Source organism: Mus musculus, chromosome 2 (genome assembly GCF_000001635.26).
Source record: "Mus musculus strain C57BL/6J chromosome 2, GRCm38.p6 C57BL/6J".
Taxonomy (NCBI): domain Eukaryota; kingdom Metazoa; phylum Chordata; class Mammalia; order Rodentia; family Muridae; genus Mus; species Mus musculus.
Window position 1 is genome coordinate 181,983,530 of NC_000068.7, and position 18,329 is coordinate 182,001,858.

Below are 18,329 nucleotides of genomic sequence, written 5' to 3' on the forward strand. Positions count from 1 at the left end.
CAGCATGATGTAAGGCACGGCAGTTCCTCCCAAAATTCTTTTATTATTCAAGATTGTTTTGGTTTTCTTAGATTCATTATTTTTCCATTTGAAGGGGAGAATTGCTTTTCAAAATCTCTAAGGAATTGTGTTGGAATTTTGATGGGGATTGCATTGAATCTATAGATTGCTTTTGGTAAGATGACCATTTTCACTATGTTAATCCTACCTATCCATGAGCATGGGTGATCTTTCCATCTTCTGACATCTTCTTCAATTTAATTCTTCAGGGACTTGAAGTTCTTGTCATACAGATCTCTCACTTTCTTGGTTAGAGTCACACCAAGATGTTTTACATTATTCGTGGCTATTATAAAGTGTGTTGTTTCACTAATGTTTTTCTCAGACTGTTTATTATTTGTATAAATGAGAGCTACTGATTTCTTTGAGTTGATTCAATACCTAGACACATGGATTAAGGTGTCTATCAACTGTAGGGTTTCTCTGGTAGAATGGTTTAGATTGCTTATGTATACTATCACAGCATCCACCAATAGCAATACTTTGACTTAAACTTTTCTTATTTGTATCACCATGATTTCTTTATTTGTCTTATACTCATACTTATTACTTATTACTTCAAGTAATATATTGAACAGATAGGAGGAGAGTTGCAACCTTGCCTTCTCCCTGATTTTAGTGAAATTGCTTTAGTTTTTTAATTTTTTTTTGCTTGATATTTATTTCCCCCTTTTTATCATCTTTTTAAAATTACTTTTACATTTTATAGTCCAGTCATTATCCCCCTCCCAGTCCACCCTCCCACAATTCCTCATCCCAATTTTTCTCCCCCTGTCCCAAAGAGGAAGTCACCCCCCCACACACACACAGACTTCCCATCTCCTGGGGCCTCAAGTCTCCTGAAACTTAGGCATGCCTTTTGTCACTGAGGCCAGATCAATCAGGCTACATATTGTAGGGGGTCTCAAACCAGCTCTTGTGTGCTGCCTAGTTTGTGGTTCAGTGTCTGAGAAATCGAGGTTTTCAGGTCAGTTGAGACTGCCGATTTTCCTACAAGGTAGCCCTCCTCCACTTACTTTTAAATTGCAGGTATGAGAATTCTCTAATTTCTTTTTTTTTTAAGATTTATTTATTATTATATGTAAGTACACTGTAGCTGTCTTCAAACACCCCAGAAGAGGGCACCAGATCTCATTATGGATGGTTGTGAGCCACCATGTGGTTGCTGGGATTTGAACTCAAGACCTTCGGAAGAACAGTCAGTGCTCTTAACTGCCGAGCCATCTCTCCAGTCCCGAGAATTCTCTAATTTCTTAGTGGAAGCACTTAGTGCTATGCTTTTACTGTTAGCACTGCTTTCATTGTGTCCCATAAATTTGTTTATGTTGTGCCTTCATTTTCATTGAATTCTAGAAAGTATTTAATCTTTCTTTTTTAAGATTTATTTATTATAAGTACACTGTAACTGTCTTCAGACGCACCAGAAGAGGGTGTCAGATCTCATTACAGATGGTTGTGAGCCATCATGTAGTTTCTGGGATTTGAACTCAGGACCTTCAGAAGAGCAGTCGGTGCTCTTACCCATTGAGCCATCTCACCAGCTCCTTTAATTTCTTTCTTAATTTCTTTCCTGACCTGGTTATCATTGAGTAGAGAGTTGTTCAATTCCCACAAGTGTGCTGGATTTCTGGTGTTTCTGCTGTTTTTGAAGACCAGCTTTAATCTATGATGTTCTGATAAGATACAAAGTGTTATTTTAATTTTCTTTGAAAGCAAAAGACTTTGCATTGTGACTTACTATATGGCCAGTTTTGGTGAAGAACCAATGGAGAGCTGAGTAGATGGTATATTCTTTTGTATTTTGGTGAAATAGTGTATAGGTGTTTTTAGGTACATTTGATTCATAATGTCTGCTAGTTTCATTATTACTCTGTTTTATATCTGGATAACCAGTCAATTTGGGAGAGTGGGGTGTTTAAAATGTTTGGAATTCAATGTGCTATTTAAGTTTTAGCACTGTTTCTGTTACATATATGGGTGCCCTTGTGTTTGGGTCATGGATGCTTAGAATTGCAATATCATCTTGGTAGTTTTTCTTTTGACAACTATGAAGTGTTTTTCTGTTCCTATTGGTTTGATTAATTTGTGGTGAAAGTTTCTTTTATCAGATATTAGAATGACTACTCTGGTTTATTTCTTGGGTTTGTTTCATCCCTTTACTCTGAGAAAATGACTATCATTATTTCTGAGTTGTGTTTCTTTTATGCATCAGAATGATGTATCCTGTTTTAACATTCATTCTGTTAGCCTCTGTCTTTTTATTTGGGAATTGAGTTCAATGATATTAAAAGATATTAATGATCAGGTATTCTTATTTCCTGTTATTTTGCTGTTGATATTGTGGTGGTGGTGGTGATGGTGGTGGTGGTAGTAGTGGAGGTGGTGTGGTGGTGGTGGTGGTGGTAGTGTGTGTGCATGCTTTCATTTTTTCTTTTTGTCTGTATAGAATTGCTTATTTTCTGTCTTTTTGTGGATGTATTTATCCTTCATTGTTTGGAGTTTCCTCCTAGTATTTTCTGTAGAGTTGTATTTGTGAATAGTTATTGTTTGAATTAGGATTTGTATTGAAATATCTTCTATTTTCCCTATATGGTGGTGAGTGAGAATTTTGTTGGGTGTAGTAGTCTAGGTTGGCGCCTGTGTATTTTTAGAGGTTGCAAGACATCTGGCCAGGTTCTTCTAGCCCTTAGAGTATCTGTTGGGAACTTAGGTATAATTCTGATATATCTACCTATCAGACCTATCAGAGGTTGCATGTTAAATGGCCTTTTCCCCTTGTTGCTTTTAATGTTCTTCCTTTTTTCTGTAGATTTTCTATTTTTATTATTGTGTGCCCTGAAGAAGTACTTTTGTGGTTCAGTGTAGTCTCCCCTCCCCCAGCCTGAAACCTGCTTGTTCAGGGGTGGAGCTTCCTGCTCATTCGTTCTGCCACGCCCACTGCTGGAACCTGCCGCTTTGCTGTTCCGAAGCCATCGCGTGCTCACCCTACTACTGGACCCGAGATTATTCGGCGGGAATCGGGTCCCCTCCCCCTTCCTTCATAACTAGTGTCGCAACAGTAAAATTTGAGCTTTGATCAGAATAACTGTCTTGGCTACATTTTTTTCTCTCGCCACCTAGCCCCTCTTCTCTTCCAGGTTTCCAAAATGCCTTTCCAGGCTAGAACCCAGGTTGTGGTCTGCTGGCCGGACACAACAGTTCAGTCTATTTGCTGTTCTATAAGCTACTTATATTTTTTATAGGCATCTCTTTCTTTAGGTTGGAAGAAATCTGTTCTATGTTTTTATTGACATTATCTGAGCCCTGGAACTGGGACTCTTCAATGTCTTCAATTTCTGTTATTCTTGGGTTAGGTCTTTTCATGATACCCCAGAAATCATGTATGGTTTGGGTCAGAAATTTTTTAATTTCACATTTTCTTTAACTAAAATATCAATTTCTTCTATTGTATCTTCTATGCCTAGGATTTTTCTCTTCCATCTACTGTATTTTGTTGGTGATGGTTGCCTCTGTTGCTCCTGTACTATTCCCTAGGTTTTCAATCTCCAGGATTTCAACATTCAGATACTGTATTCACTTCCTTCACCTGTTTAATTGTGTTTTTTCTGTATGTCTTTAAGGGGATTTATTTGTTTCCTCTTTAAAAACCTCTATCTGTTTGGTTATATTTTCCTGTATTTCTTTAATAGATATTTATTCATTTCCTATTTAAAGGCCTCTTTCATCTTTACTAGATTGAATTAAGGTCATTTCCTTATATTTCACAATACCCTATACTTGCTGCATTGGTGTAGATCTTCTTTGGAGGTGTCATATATCCTTGTAGTTTGTTGATTGTGTTCTTTTGGTAGTCCTTAGCCATCTGGAAGGTTTTGGTTCATGGATGTTCTTGTTGTAGTGAGTATTAGGAAGGTGTGTGCCTTGTTGATCCTCATGTAGCAGGCATCTGATGGATATCCTTGTGCTGTTTGTTTCCAGAAATTCAGTTCTGTATGTTTCAGAAGCCTTAAATCAGATGAAGGTGGGTGGAGATGTGGCAGGGGAATGGAGGTCTTCCTGGGTTATCAGGCTTCTGAGAGCAACTTGGCTTAGTTCATAGGGATCAGAGTGTAGGAAAGATGGGTGCGGCAAGGGAAGCTTACCTGTAGGTTTCTGGAGTCTGGTGAAGGTGCTTAAAAGGTTTTTGATTTCTTCATTGTTTCTGTTTCCATTTTTAGGTCTTGGTCTGTTTTCTTCAATTCCATCACTGTCTGGATTGTATTTTCCTGTATTTCTTCAAGTGATTTATTTGTTTCCTCTCTGAGGGTTTCTACTTGTTTGCTTATGGTTTTCACTCTTTCTTTAAGTGGGTTATTTTATTCTCATTGAAGGACTCTCTCATCTCATAAAATGCCATTTTAGGTCAGAATCTTGCTCTTCAGGTGTGTTTGGGTATCCAGGGTAAGAGAGCTGAGCTCTGATAATGTCAAATTAAATTGGCTTCTACCGGTTATGTTCTTGCATTTGTCTTTCACCATCTGTTCATTTCTAGTGTTAATTGGCTTTGGTATCTCAGACTAGAGAAGGCCTCTTTGGAGACAGAGTTGTGTGACCTGTGTTCGAGCAGGCCTCCAGGGTGTCAGGAAGTGCAGCCTCTGGCTAGGAAAGGTCTTCAGTGTCCCTGTGTATTGCAACCATCATGTATCCCTGTGTCTCTGGTTAAGGCAGACCTCCTGGGATCCAGGTTGGCTTTGAGGTCTGGGGCAGGCATATTGATCTGCTGTTGTTTTAGTTGGAGGTACAGGCTGGAAGGACAATGGGGCTCAGAAAGCGCTGGATACATACTTCATGTGCTAGTCTCTGTGTGGGTCCCAAATTGTATGGGTATTCAGCCAAATGTCTCACCTATGTTCCTAGTTATGGAAGACCTCCTGTTAGACAGGTTGGCTCTCAGGGGTGGGAGGAACACCCTAAGTTCAGAGAGTATAAGTCCTTCAGGTATAAAATTTATATAGAATATTGAAATCCTATTTTGGGTATTCCATATTAGTATGGTTAATTATATGAGACAATGAAGCTTGGAAGGGATATAGAATTCTTTAATGCAAACTGAGTTTTATGGTTTAAAGGTTTTAAGGGGACAGCTTGGAAGAATCATCATCATCATCAAACCTGCATGGCTATGTACTTTGAGTGTTTCTGAAGTAATATGTCATGCCAATTATGATGCATTGTGTTGAAAATCCTATTTGTAATCAAGTTATAACCTGCCAGATTTTGATCCAATGTTTGTGTCAAGTGGAATGTTTATTTCCTATATAAATAAGGGTAATTCTAATTGACTGAAATTTTCTTTGTAATGAAGAAAGTGAAGTTATGTTTTTTGGTGCATGGATATACAATGGATATCACATTGCCTTGCAAATATCTGTGGTTAATGAAGATCTTTGCTATTGTATATCTCATTCATGAAAGAGCATGTCTTTCCATTCATGTAGAGTGATAAGTACATATAGTCAAAACTGATCAATGTCTTGAATAAATCATATTTCTGTGCCATATTAAACCTTGTTTCAAGTGATTGAAGAAACAAAAACCAGTATCCGATTAATGGGAAACAAACAGGACAAGAAGTTTTTACTAATAAATGATATTAAACATTTAATGAAAATACAACACAATACCTCTAAGACTATTCTATGAAATGAAAATGGAATAGATGTATAACATGTTTCATGTAGCACAACATGGTATCAGATATCTGATTCCAACAAGAAATAAAGGGACAACAAGCTGGAAAAAAAGCTATGGAACACTATCTGTGAAACATGGAAGAAAATTTTATTTTGTATACCCATAAAGTACTGTAGTGAATATCTTAAGTTTGCCATCCTACAGAATAACTTAAAGGAAAAATAACAAAGATTCCGTTGATAATCAGGAAGGACTTGGTGGTGTGTGGTATGCATTTTTCCACTATGTCAAGTCAATAAGGTCAGCTTTAGGCAAAAAGAAAAGAAATTTCAAGAAATACTGTTTGTGTTCAAAGCAGTATGGAGGATGTCTCTGTAGAAAACTACATGAAGCCTCACCTCTAAATCTGGGCAAGAGCAAATTCAAGATTAGTGAATGACCCGAATGTTTGACCTGTAGTCTTGATATACTGAGTATGGTATAGATCCTAGTCCAGTGTTCATGTACACCAAATGACCTCCAAAAGACTGGCACAGCCAAGGATGGCATTTCAGTAGCAGTCACAATGGATTGAAGAGTCAGCCTCCATGCACATTCCTAGTTAATTTGACATAGTATTACCACCCAGTATACAACAAGTATAGAATATCACAGCAGAACACTCAATTTACATAATCTATAGGTTTGCAAAAGTACTGAAAATTTTTAAACTGAAAAAGTCATAATTCAACCAAATTATGAAACAAAAGTTTATTCATAGTAACAATGATAGTACAATAAACTCCATAGCAAGATTTTATTATAAGCCAGTGACATACCAACCATCCCAAAAATGGAGTTAAAGACTCCACTTAATTTAGAGTGGATATCATGGGCAAAAAGTAAGGTAGTTCAAAAAATTACAAATCAGATTTAATGCTCCATCTGTGTCACCCATTGTAATCTAACCAAATTACATAAATTAGCATAACAGCCATACATCTGTGTTGTTGCAATGTAATCCAAGATAGCTCTATTTCAAAACAAAGGTCAACTAGACATAAATGAAAAGTATAAGGTATATACTAACATTAGCAATAAAATTCTCTCTCTTAAATGACACCTAAAAGCTTTCCTTTGAGCAAAATATATGAAATTGTTCTCTAACTTCTTAATGAGGTGTGAACAAACATCAACCAAAGAAATGTTTCATCAAATGGCACTGACTGCCAGGGACTGATTATCAGGCAAGACATCAGCATAGTAACTCAGTGAATGTCTGCACAGGTACTGATATTGGACAGGATGGGTGTCGAATCTTTATAATTCCAGGCATTTTGGGGTTTAGAATAATGACATATTCTCCAGATGACAGGAATCACAGGAAGTTTGAGGAGATTTTGTAATCATTTCTAGCATGCAATAGTATATGAACAACAGAGAAAGCACAACTCCTGACCCAATGTTTCATGTGCAACTGACCTTTCCTACACTAGACAATGGGAGACATAATGTCCCATGACTAAACACAACGCCTGAATGAGATGGACCTTTTATGACCATTTCAAATTCTGTCTTACTATGCAAGTTCTTATGAAATCCATTGTGTTCATAATATGGTTGTTGACACATGGCCTGGTCCAAGCTGTGCAGGGGAAGATTGTCCTTGGGAAGAATTATGTTACGGATGTGCATGAAGTCATGGCACCCGAGGATGGAAAACATGATCTCCAAAACATGTTTTCAGAAAAATGTTAATCAAATGTTTTCAGAACTCAGATGTAGAGCCTGAGGCCAGAATTTTCCCTATGTATCCTGGGAGCATGACATAGGATGAATGAAAAGGAACTGTGAATATAATAAGTAGATCTCCAGACAGCAGTAGCCTTAAAACAGACACATAGGTGTAAATGTGTGTGTTTGTGTGATGTTTGTCTGCATAAGAAACGATTTCACAACTGTTCCATCTTAGATCTTAGCAGACATGAAGCAGCTGTGTGCTTTTACTATTTCATTTTTGCTCCTAAAATTTTCTCTCATCTTGTGCTGTTTAACCGAACCAATTTGCTTTTGGAGAATAAAGAATAGTGAAGATGATGATAGAGATTTGCAAAGGGAGTGTCATTTTTACCTTTGGGCAATTGATAAGCCTATTGAAGATGATTTTTATAATATAGTTTATAATTTTAGGTAAGTCATTAACTTTTTTTCCTGTGTCAATGTCATTAATTAGAAATATTTAGCTGTATACACAAGCTGTGGGTTCTGCTCTCTTCCCCACCCTGTAACTTTAAGAACCCCTGAAAATTAATTATTATATCAATCATTATTTTAATACTTTGAAATGTGTCACAGTTTAGTTTAGTTTTAATACATTATGCTCCAGTTCACAAGACTGGACAATGACATAGTCCAGATTCTCTCTGTTGAGTCTTTTTTGATATCATATGTTAAAGATATAATCTGCCTTGAATTCACAATCCCCACCTTTTTCAAGAGCTCAATAAGAGGAGACTGCATCACTGCCTATATTTGATTGTCTGCCATTGACTCCTGTATGATCATATATCTAAATGCCTTCATAAAAGGGTTACCAATTTTGGTCTCCAACACATGAACAAGCATTCTTCTATTGAAATATTTGTGTATGTGTTGCTCTATGATACCTGATTACATATATAACATTACATATATACTTGTGAATATACATATTCTTTGCTTTTTAAATGAGCCCCATCCTGCTATTCTGGATTTGATACTGAATGTGGAAAAAGACTGCCAGGCTTTATATTCTGTTATCAGAATAATCTTTTGGTCCAATTACACAAATGCCCAGGCACAGATTAGGCTTATTATCAGTATAAGATAGATGGTTAATATTTTTATTAACTACTGAATAAATTTAACATTATTCAGTAGTTAGTATATATTCACAGTTTCCTTCTATTCATCCTATGTCATGTGGCTTGGATACATAGGGAAAATTCTGGCCTTAAGCTCTACATCTGAGGTCTGAAAAGATAAAATCTAGGAGAACCATTGTACTTCTTGGGGAAAAGAACTTGTTCTCAATGTGGCTACATAGGTCTGAGATCCAAAGTGTGGATGTTATCATTTGTGGCTGCAGATCATGAGGGAAGGGGTGTTGAAATCACTCACCATTTAGCTAACCAATGTGCCTGGGACTTCTTTCTTTCATAAACTAAGGTTCCCTGTGTTTTTCTGTCTCTGGCTCTCATCCTATCTCTTATTCAACTTTCATGTCTTTGGGATTAAGGGAATACATTTTTCAATTGGTAGCTACAGTACACTGTACACTTTGATAGTGATAGTTGCTTCACATTATTATCCATCTGTGTTAGGTGACTGGGAATTTCATTTCTGATGTATTTTGCATTTTCCCACACCTCATTGCCAAAATAGTGGAAATTCTCATTGGTGACAATTTTATAAGCCATAATTAGTTTTAAAATTACAAATATATGAACTGTGTAAATACACTTCTGGATTAGAAAGAAAAACTTAGCACCGAACTCTCAATTGAAAAATGCAAATTTCAGCAAAAGACCATGTTTGGTGGTTTTACTCCTGATCAGAGTTAAAAGCTAATAGTAACAGATGAACTGCCAACTGTGCTGGGGCAGAGAAGAGCTCTGTGCTCAGACATCACTTAAAGGATCTCAAAGAATTAGGAAGACTGAGGTGTTAAAAGAAATCTGATAACATTTTTACAAATAGATATAGTAACAACACACTAAAAGGTAACATTAACTTGATGTGTAAAAGATCCTAAAGGATAATATTCTGGATATATGGTATATTGTATCATTGTGTATATTTTGAAATGGATAAATAAAATTAAATAAAATGAATCTTAAAGTAATTAATCTGATTGATGATATTAACAGTTGTAAATATTAAAACCATAATCTAAAAACAGAAAACAAATACAAAGCATGCTGTAAAATATTATTCATAATTTTCTTTTTTAAATTATTATTATTGGTTATTTATTTCATTTACATTTACAATGCTTTCCCAAAAGTCCCACACACCCTCCCACACCCACTCCCCCACCCACCCACTCCCACCTCTTGGCCCTGGCATTCCCCTGTACTGAGGCATACAAAGTCTGCACGACCAATGCGCCTCTCTTTCCACTGATGGCCGACCAGGCCATCTTCTGATACATATGCAGCTAGAGACACGAGCCCTGGGGCGGGGGGGGGGGGGGGGGGTACTGGTTAGTTCATATTGTTGTTCCACCTATAGGGTTGCAGATCCCCCCAGCTCCCTGGGTACTTCCTCCAGCTCCTCCATTGGGGGCCCTGTGATCCATCCAATAGCTGACTGTGAGCATCCACTTCTGTGTTTGCTAGGCCCCGGCATAGTCTCACAAGAGACAGGTATATCAGGGTCCTTTCAGCAAAATCTTGCTAGTGTATGCAATGGTGTCAGCGTTTGGAGGCTGATTATGGGATAGATCTCCGGGTATGGCAGCCTCTAGATGGTCCATCCTTTCTTTTCAGCTCCAAACTCTGTTTCTGTAGCTCCTTCCATGGGTGCCTTGCTCCCAGTTCCAAGAAAGGGCAAAGTATCCACACCATGGTCTTCATTCTTCCCGAGCTTCATGTGTTTCTCAAATTGTATCTTATATCTTGGGTATTCTAAGTTTCTGGGCTAATATCCACTTATCAGTGAGTACATATCATGTGAGTTCTTTTGTGATTGAGTTACCTCACTCAGGATGATGCCCTCCAGGTCCATCCATTTGCCTAGGAATTTCATAAATTCATTCTTTTTAATAGCTGAGTAGTACTCCATTGTGTAAATGTACCACATTTTCTGTATCCATTGCTCTGTTGAGGGGCATCTGGGTAAAATTAATATTTTCTTAATGTTTAAGTTCAAAGAGATTTTGTTATTTGAAAATATGTAATATATTCTTTCTAATAAAATAATTTCTCTACTGGAAACACTGATAATCTTCTTTAAGTAAACTGATTGTTAGACAATGTACACAGATACATAATGTGTTTTGAATACTCTCACACTATGTCAGGTGGTATTTAACAAGGGCTTTTGAATATATTTCTTAATGATTCCCTTTTTAAAATTTTGTGCTCCTTTACTATGCTTAATTCTCAAAGAGTATTTTGTATAGGTTGAAACAATTTAGTAGTCAACATTAGCCATAGGATCCTCAGTTATAGATACTATTAAATGTTCATTAATGATATTTTAGGGTAAAAAGGATAGGAATATAAAAGTTGAAGAAAATTTAGATATATTATTTGATTCTCAAAATATTCAATAATATTAAGATGTTTGATGTATAAAATGCATTTAAATAATAAAAAATTATAAGGAGAATCTGTTATGTATTTCATATGTAGTTTAAATCATGCTCTTTTATGTCTGTGGAATTACAACTCCAAGGCAGTCTTACTCAATAGGACTGTAATCTAGTTCAGGGATGGCATTCAGAGATAAAACAATCTTTATTGATTTTCATGAATACAAAAATGTATCATATCGTAGTGTCCAATGTCTATGAATTCTTAAATTGTATTTGGCTCTAAAGATCCCTAATATATGAGGTTTATTTCAAGTCATTTAGACAGAAGTTTAGTATATCTCATATTACAAACTTTACTCCAGTTGAAATTTTATATTTCTAACATCTCCCTTAATTATCGCTATGCCTTGTTTTAGAATTGCAGCAAGTGAATATGAGATTCTTCTGATAATGTTTTTTGCTACTGATGAGATCAACAAGAATCCTTATCTTTTACCCAACATAACTTTGATATTCACCATCATTGGTGGTCACTGTCATGATTTATTGGGAGGTCTGGATGAAGCATATACACAAATAAATGGACGTGTGAAGTTTGTTAATTATTTCTGTTATTCAGATGATTCATGTCTCATTGGCCTTACAGGACCATCATGGAAAACATCCTTAAAACTGGCAATGGATTCTTCGATGCCAATGGTAAGAATATGTGACACTGAATGGGTTAAGAACATTAAATTATATTTACAGGTGCCTACAAGAAAACTTGAATAGAATGCATTTATGAGTGTGCTTCTATACACACACACACACACACACACACACACTAATTATATATATAAACACTAAATAATCAGTTCATAGGTATACTGTGCAAGGAGGCAAAACTGTATTCTAGGAAATTCAGACTTGTCAGGAATAGTCTAAAATCTAATAGAAATAATACAGGATATTTATAGTACAATCTTACTATTCTTACCAGGAGTTCTGAAAGGTGAGTAGCATTACTTGTATATAATTCCAAACATCCTAATAATCATATTTCTCATGTGGATGTTTCATCCTGTCTTCTGCATCCTTTAGGTTTTCTTTGGACCATTTAATCCTAACCTATGTGACCATGATAGGTTGCCCCATGTCCATCAGGTAGCCCCCAAGGACTCACATTTGTCCCATGGCATGGTCTCCTTGATGTTTCATTTTACATGGACTTGGATAGGACTGGTCATCTCAGATGACAACCAGGGTATTCAGTTTCTCTCAGATTTAAGAAAAGAAATGCAAAGACATGGAATCTGTTTAGCTTTTGTAAATATGATCCCAGAAAACATGCAGATATACATGACAAGGGCTACAATATATGATAAACAAATTATGACATCTTCAGCAAAGGTTGTTATCATTTATGGTGACATGAACTCTACTCTAGAAATCAGCTTTAGAAGATGGGAAGATTTAGGTGCTCAGAGAATCTGGATCACAACCTCACAATGGGATGTCATTACAAATAAAAAAGATTTCACCCTTAATCTTTTCCATGGGACTGTCACTTTTGCACACTACAAAGGTGAGATTCCTAAATTTAGGAATTTTATGCAAACAATAAACACTGACAAATACCCAGTAGATATTTCTCATACTATACTGGAGTGGAATTATTTTAATTGTTCAAGCTCTAAGAACAGCAGTAAAATGGATCATTTTACATTCAACAACACATTGGAATGGACAGCACTGCACAAATATGACATGGCTCTGAGTGAAGAAGGTTACAATTTGTATAATGCTGTTTATGCTGCAGCTCACACCTACCATGAACACTTTCTTCAACAAGCCGAGTCTCAGAAAAGGGCAGATCCCAAACGAGATTTCACTGAATGTCAGCAGGTAAAGTTTTTTACATTTCATTATGCTTAGATATATCAATGTGTTCTTTTAAATGGCCCAAAGAAACAACTGTATATTTGTTAGAGATTATTCTCTCAGTGGAAAGATTTCTACACTGCAAAACGCCCTAATGAGTCTTTTTCATGGGTAAATATGATGCACAAATATAATATTTAATAGGAGACAATAGATTTTTTATGAATATCAGTGAGTTTTGTGAAAAGGTGTCTCAACATTTCACCAAATGAGTTCAAAATTTAAAATAGGAGCCAAGAGTTTTCTCATAAAAGCCTTAAGTGATGACTAGACTAGAATATTTTCCTAAAGAATACTTTTTCAAAAATTGATACATGTGCCTTGATTAATAGTTATTCATTTAAAGTAATAATCTACAAAAGCATAAATGATTAAGACTGCACATTTTATTAAGTTTATGTTTATTTTATATGTGTGTTTTGTATGTACATGAAAATCCCACAATTTTTTTCTCACAATTTTCAGACATGTAGACTTTCCCTTCATTCTCACATACATGGCTTCATTTTTTTGTTTGTTTGTTTGTTCTTTGTTTTTTATTTCTTCTGTGTAGCCCTGGTTGTCCTGGAACTCACTTTGTAGACCAGGCTGGCCTCGAACTCAGAAATCCGCCTGCCTCTGCCCACCAAGTGCTAGAATTAAAGGCATGCGTCACCACACCTGGCTCATTTTTTAAAAAGTATTTTTGACAAACCTGTTCACACAGACACACACACTCTCACATACCATGTTACTTGTTATCTGGTAATCATTTTTTCTGCACATTTTACCATCAAATATTAATATGAAGTATATAAATTTTTTATTATTAATGAGGTATACTGTTTTTATTACATAGGTTTATTTCAGTACAGTTGTCTTTTCTGAAAGTCATTAAGTAATTAGGGGAATTCTCAATTTTGCATTCCCTTTACTGATATGCATACGTAAGCATGAATCTCTTTTTAGGTATCTTCCTTGCTGAAAACCAGGGTATTTACTAACCCTGTTGGAGAATTGGTGAACATGATGCATGGGGAAAATGAGTGTACAGAGTATGATATTTTCATCATTTGGAATTTTCCACAAGGCCTTGGATTAAAAGTGAAAATAGGAAGCTATTTACCTTGTTTTCCACAGAGTCAACAACTTCATATATCTGATGATTTGGAATGGGCCATGGGAGGAACATCAGTGGGTATACCACAATTTTTATTTTTTTCAGGATATGTAGATTTTAAAATATGAGACTCTGTGGTTAAGACCAGTTGCTATTCTTGCAAAAGACCATTCTCACATACAATCATCAAAATTGGTAACTCTTAACTTCACCTAAATCTGGTCATAAATGGATCAATGGTCTCTGGATTCCATGTTCAATAACACCCACATGCCTATTCACCCACAATACAGGAATATATTTAATAAATTCATAGTATAATGTATATGTACATATAATTAATTAAAATTTTGTAACTATATATAGCCCATGGAATTTTCTGATTCTGTGTGAACATATTTATAGCCTAAATAAGTATAGCATGTATTCATTGACATAAAAGTTTCTCCAGATTCACAGTTTTCTTTTTTTAATTTATATATTTTGTATTGATTTTTATTTACTTATTTACATTTCAAATGTTATCCCATTTCCTGTTTTCCCCTCCTCTGTGAGGATTGCCTCATCTGGCATCAGTGGGAGGGGAGTTCCCTGGTCCTGTGAAAGTTTGATGCCCCAGCACAGGGGAATGCTAGGGTAGTGAGGCAGGAGTGGGTGGATGGGGGAGCTCCCTCATAGACTCAGGGGAAAGAGGGGAAGGGATAGTGGGTTCAAGTTTTGTTTTGATTTTTTACACTTAGGAAAACCTCATTAATTTTATGGGAGTCTTATATAACATATTTTGGTCATAGTCATCAAACTATTCTTTCTTGATTTATCCTACCTTCTCCCTCCATACACCTCAGTGTTCTTTTTTTGTAATTTTTAAATCATGAGAGAAAAACTGGTGCCATGCAAACATTCTTTTTGGATAGATCTGTTTAGGAAGGAAAAATTTCAAATTGCTACAACCTGAATGTTACATATATAATATTACAGGATGTAGTAAATATTATGTGACATTCGGTGCATTGCAAGGTAATACAAATAATAATGTGCCTGATATTGTTAAGTAACCCTGGTTATCAGAAGAATATGTATAGACATATTTGTTAGTGTCCCATATATCAATCTATGGGTCATTATTCATATGACAAATACATGAACTACACACACTCACTCACACGCATATTATATAATATTTATGCACTGCCTCAGGTTCCCTCCTCCATGTGTAGTATGACATGTACTGCTGGATTCAGAAAAATTCATCAGAAAGAAACAGCAGACTGCTGCTTTAATTGTGTTCCGTGCCCAGAAAATGAGGTTTCCAATGAAACAGGTACATGCTTGCATGCAGAATAAAAGTTTCTGAATTCAAATACTTTCTCTTTCCAAACTAGAAATGTGATATGTCCTAGATGCAAACTGAAGACCTAATATCTCCACATTTCAGAACTTAATCAATTAAATAATGCCCACTTCTTTTGGACCCAGCAAATAACTTATAATAGCTTCTTCAAACAAGGCATTTCTCTTACAATATGATGGCTACTAGTTTTATATTAAATAGAAAGCATTTAGGGGAACACATCTATGTATTTAAAAAAGAAACCTTTTCGATATAATCTATGTATATGTTTATTTTTCTTTAATTCATTGTACATAAAAACTTGACTACCTGATCAGTTCCATAATCTTTCCCTCCATCATCCCGCTTAGTCCCTGACAAAGGCCAGATGCTCAGGGTAATAGTTGTTGTTTAATGAAATATATTTTAAGAGTTAGTTGGTTTAAAGGATTAAGAATTTCCTGTCAAAGAGTTGGAACAAGAGTGGAGATTTCAAGAATTCAACAAGAGATGGGATAGTACTTAACATAATCACTCCCTATCTAAGGAAAGAGGAATGAATGTGAACATCCATAATCTTCATGCCATAGAGCTTGGAATGTGTATTTGGGAAGAAAGAGATCATAAGACAATGAGAGGGATATGTCTAGGTCTATGAGGCATAAAGCTTCAAGAATGAAAATATTCCTTTCTGTAAATAGTTTTTGCATGAGTAACAAAGGTCACACCCACAAAGCAAACAGAGTACATATTGCATTTCATCAATTGGCATCAATAACAATGTCTGTACACCACCCTTGCCTGTAAATAGTGAATTTCTAGTTTGAGAAATTAAATAATCTGAGATTATACATATTTTTCTTTTTTGTTTAATAAGTATTTTTTTCTGTTCCACCTCCTATGATGGTGTTTTGTTCCATCACAAAGCATAGGTCAATACAGAGCAATCTTTGGGTTGTTTTGTTTTGTTTTGTTTTGTTTTGTTTTGTTGTTTGGTTTTTTGGTTTTTTGAGACAGGGTTTCTCTGTATAGCCCTGGCTGTCCTGGAACTCACTCTGTAGACCAGGCTGGCCTCGAACTCAGAAATCTGCCTGCCTCTGCCTCCCAAGTGCTGGGATTAAAGGCCTGCGCCACTACTGCCCGGCAATACAGAGCAATCTTAAGTCAGTGGTTCCTAGAGCAAAAAGGAATGTAGATGCTCAACACCAAATTATTTATTGATATTTCCTATGAATAATACAAATACATAATTATGATATCTTATAAGGGTTTATTGACATTTGCCAGCAGATATGGAACAGTGTGTGATGTGTCCAGATGATAAGTATGCCAACATAGAGCAAACCCACTGCCTCCAAAGAACTGTGTCATTTCTGGCTTATGAAGATCCATTAGGGATGGCACTAGGCTGCATGGCCCTGTCCTTCTCAGCCATCACAACTCTAGTACTAGTCACTTTTGTGAAGTACAAGGATACTCCCATTGTGAAGGCCAATAACCGAATTCTCAGCTACATCCTGCTCATCTCTCTAGACTTCTGCTTTCTCTGCTCATTGCTCTTCATTGGACATCCCACCCAGGTCACCTGCATCCTGCAGCAGACCACATTTGGAGTATTTTTCACTGTGGCTGTTTCTACAGTGTTGGCCAAAACAATAACCGTGGTCATGGCTTTCAAGCTCACTACTCCAGGAAGAAGGATGAGAGGGATGATGATGACAGGGGCACCTAAGTTGGTCATTCCCATTTGTACCCTGATCCAACTTGTTCTCTGTGGAATCTGGTTGGTAACATCTCCTCCCTTTATTGACAGAGATATAAAGTCTGAACATGGAAAGACTGTCATTCTTTGCAACAAAGGCTCTGTCATTGCCTTCCACTTTGTCCTGGGATATTTGGGCTTCTTGGCTCTGGGGAGTTTCACTGTGGCTTTCCTGGCTAGGAACCTTCCTGACAGATTCAATGAAGCCAAGTTCCTAACTTTCAGCATGCTGATGTTCTGCAGTGTCTGGATTACTTTCCTCCCTGTCTACCACAGCACCAGGGGGAAGGTCATGGTGGCTGTGGAGGTCTTTTCTATCTTGGCTTCTTGTGCAGGGTTGGTAGGATGTATTTTTTTCCCAAAGTGTTATGTTATTTTAATTAGATCAGATTCTATTTTTATACAAAAGTACAAAGATGAATTGCATTATTGAAATGTTCATAGTATGAAAATATTAGATGATAATCAACATAGTTTTTCTTTGTCTTAACAAAAGTAGTACTGCCGGGCGGTGGTGGCGCACACCTTTAATCCTAGCACTTGGGAGGCAGAGACAGGCAGATTTCTGAGTTCGAGTCCAGCCTAGTCTACAAAGTGAGTTCCAGGACAGCCAGGACTATACAGAGAAACCCTGTCTCAAAAAAACCAAACAAACAAACAAACAAAAAACAAAAACAAAAAAAAAGCAAAAGTAGTACTTAATCCTATAAAAATTTGAATAATATACAAATTTAAACTTATAAACAGGACAACACTGTCTATTGTAATACCAATTACCAAACATTGGTTGGAAATGGTTTCATTCATAAGTACACAATTCTGAAGATATTGAGAACCAGCAATCTCAGTTGAGGAATGGCTACCATCATCCTTACCTATGGTTTTGTGTGCAAGCCATGTATTTAATTAATGATTAATATAAGGTGACCATACTGACTGTGGACACTACCACCTCTAAGCGAGTTGTTCTTGGAGTTATAAGAAAAAGGACTTTAGACAACATGGACGTGAAGCCAGTAGTCAACATTATCCCTTGTGCTTTCATGGAGTTCCTGCATCCAATTTCATTCCTTGGCTTCATTCAATATACTGTGACCGAAGCACATAACCACTTTTCACACAAGCTTCTTTTAATCACTGTGTTTTTTACAGCTACAGAATCTAAGAAATCACCTAAATGGTAAAATACCTCTGTTGGGATTTG

At 36.3% G+C, this 18,329-nt stretch overlaps 1 protein-coding gene across 6 annotated transcripts; it reads left to right on the top strand.

Moving 5' to 3' along the window:
- Positions 1–7,696: 7,696 nt before the first annotated feature.
- On the top strand, positions 7,697–17,558 carry Gm14496 (predicted gene 14496). Of its 6 annotated transcripts, none has more exons than NM_001205282.1 (6): positions 7,697–7,902; positions 11,428–11,710; positions 12,095–12,898; positions 13,883–14,107; positions 15,231–15,354; positions 16,651–17,558. In NM_001205282.1, exons 1-6 carry the CDS (start codon positions 7,697–7,699, stop codon positions 17,556–17,558), a joined length of 2,550 nt encoding a protein of 849 aa, NP_001192211.1. The 6 variants fall into 6 exon arrangements, with proteins under 6 accessions (NP_001192211.1, XP_030107840.1, XP_030107839.1 ...); XM_030251980.1 differs by having other exon boundaries at positions 16,654–17,558; XM_030251979.1 differs by having other exon boundaries at positions 13,883–14,106; positions 15,224–15,354; positions 16,654–17,558.
- Positions 17,559–18,329: the final 771 nt, after the last annotated feature.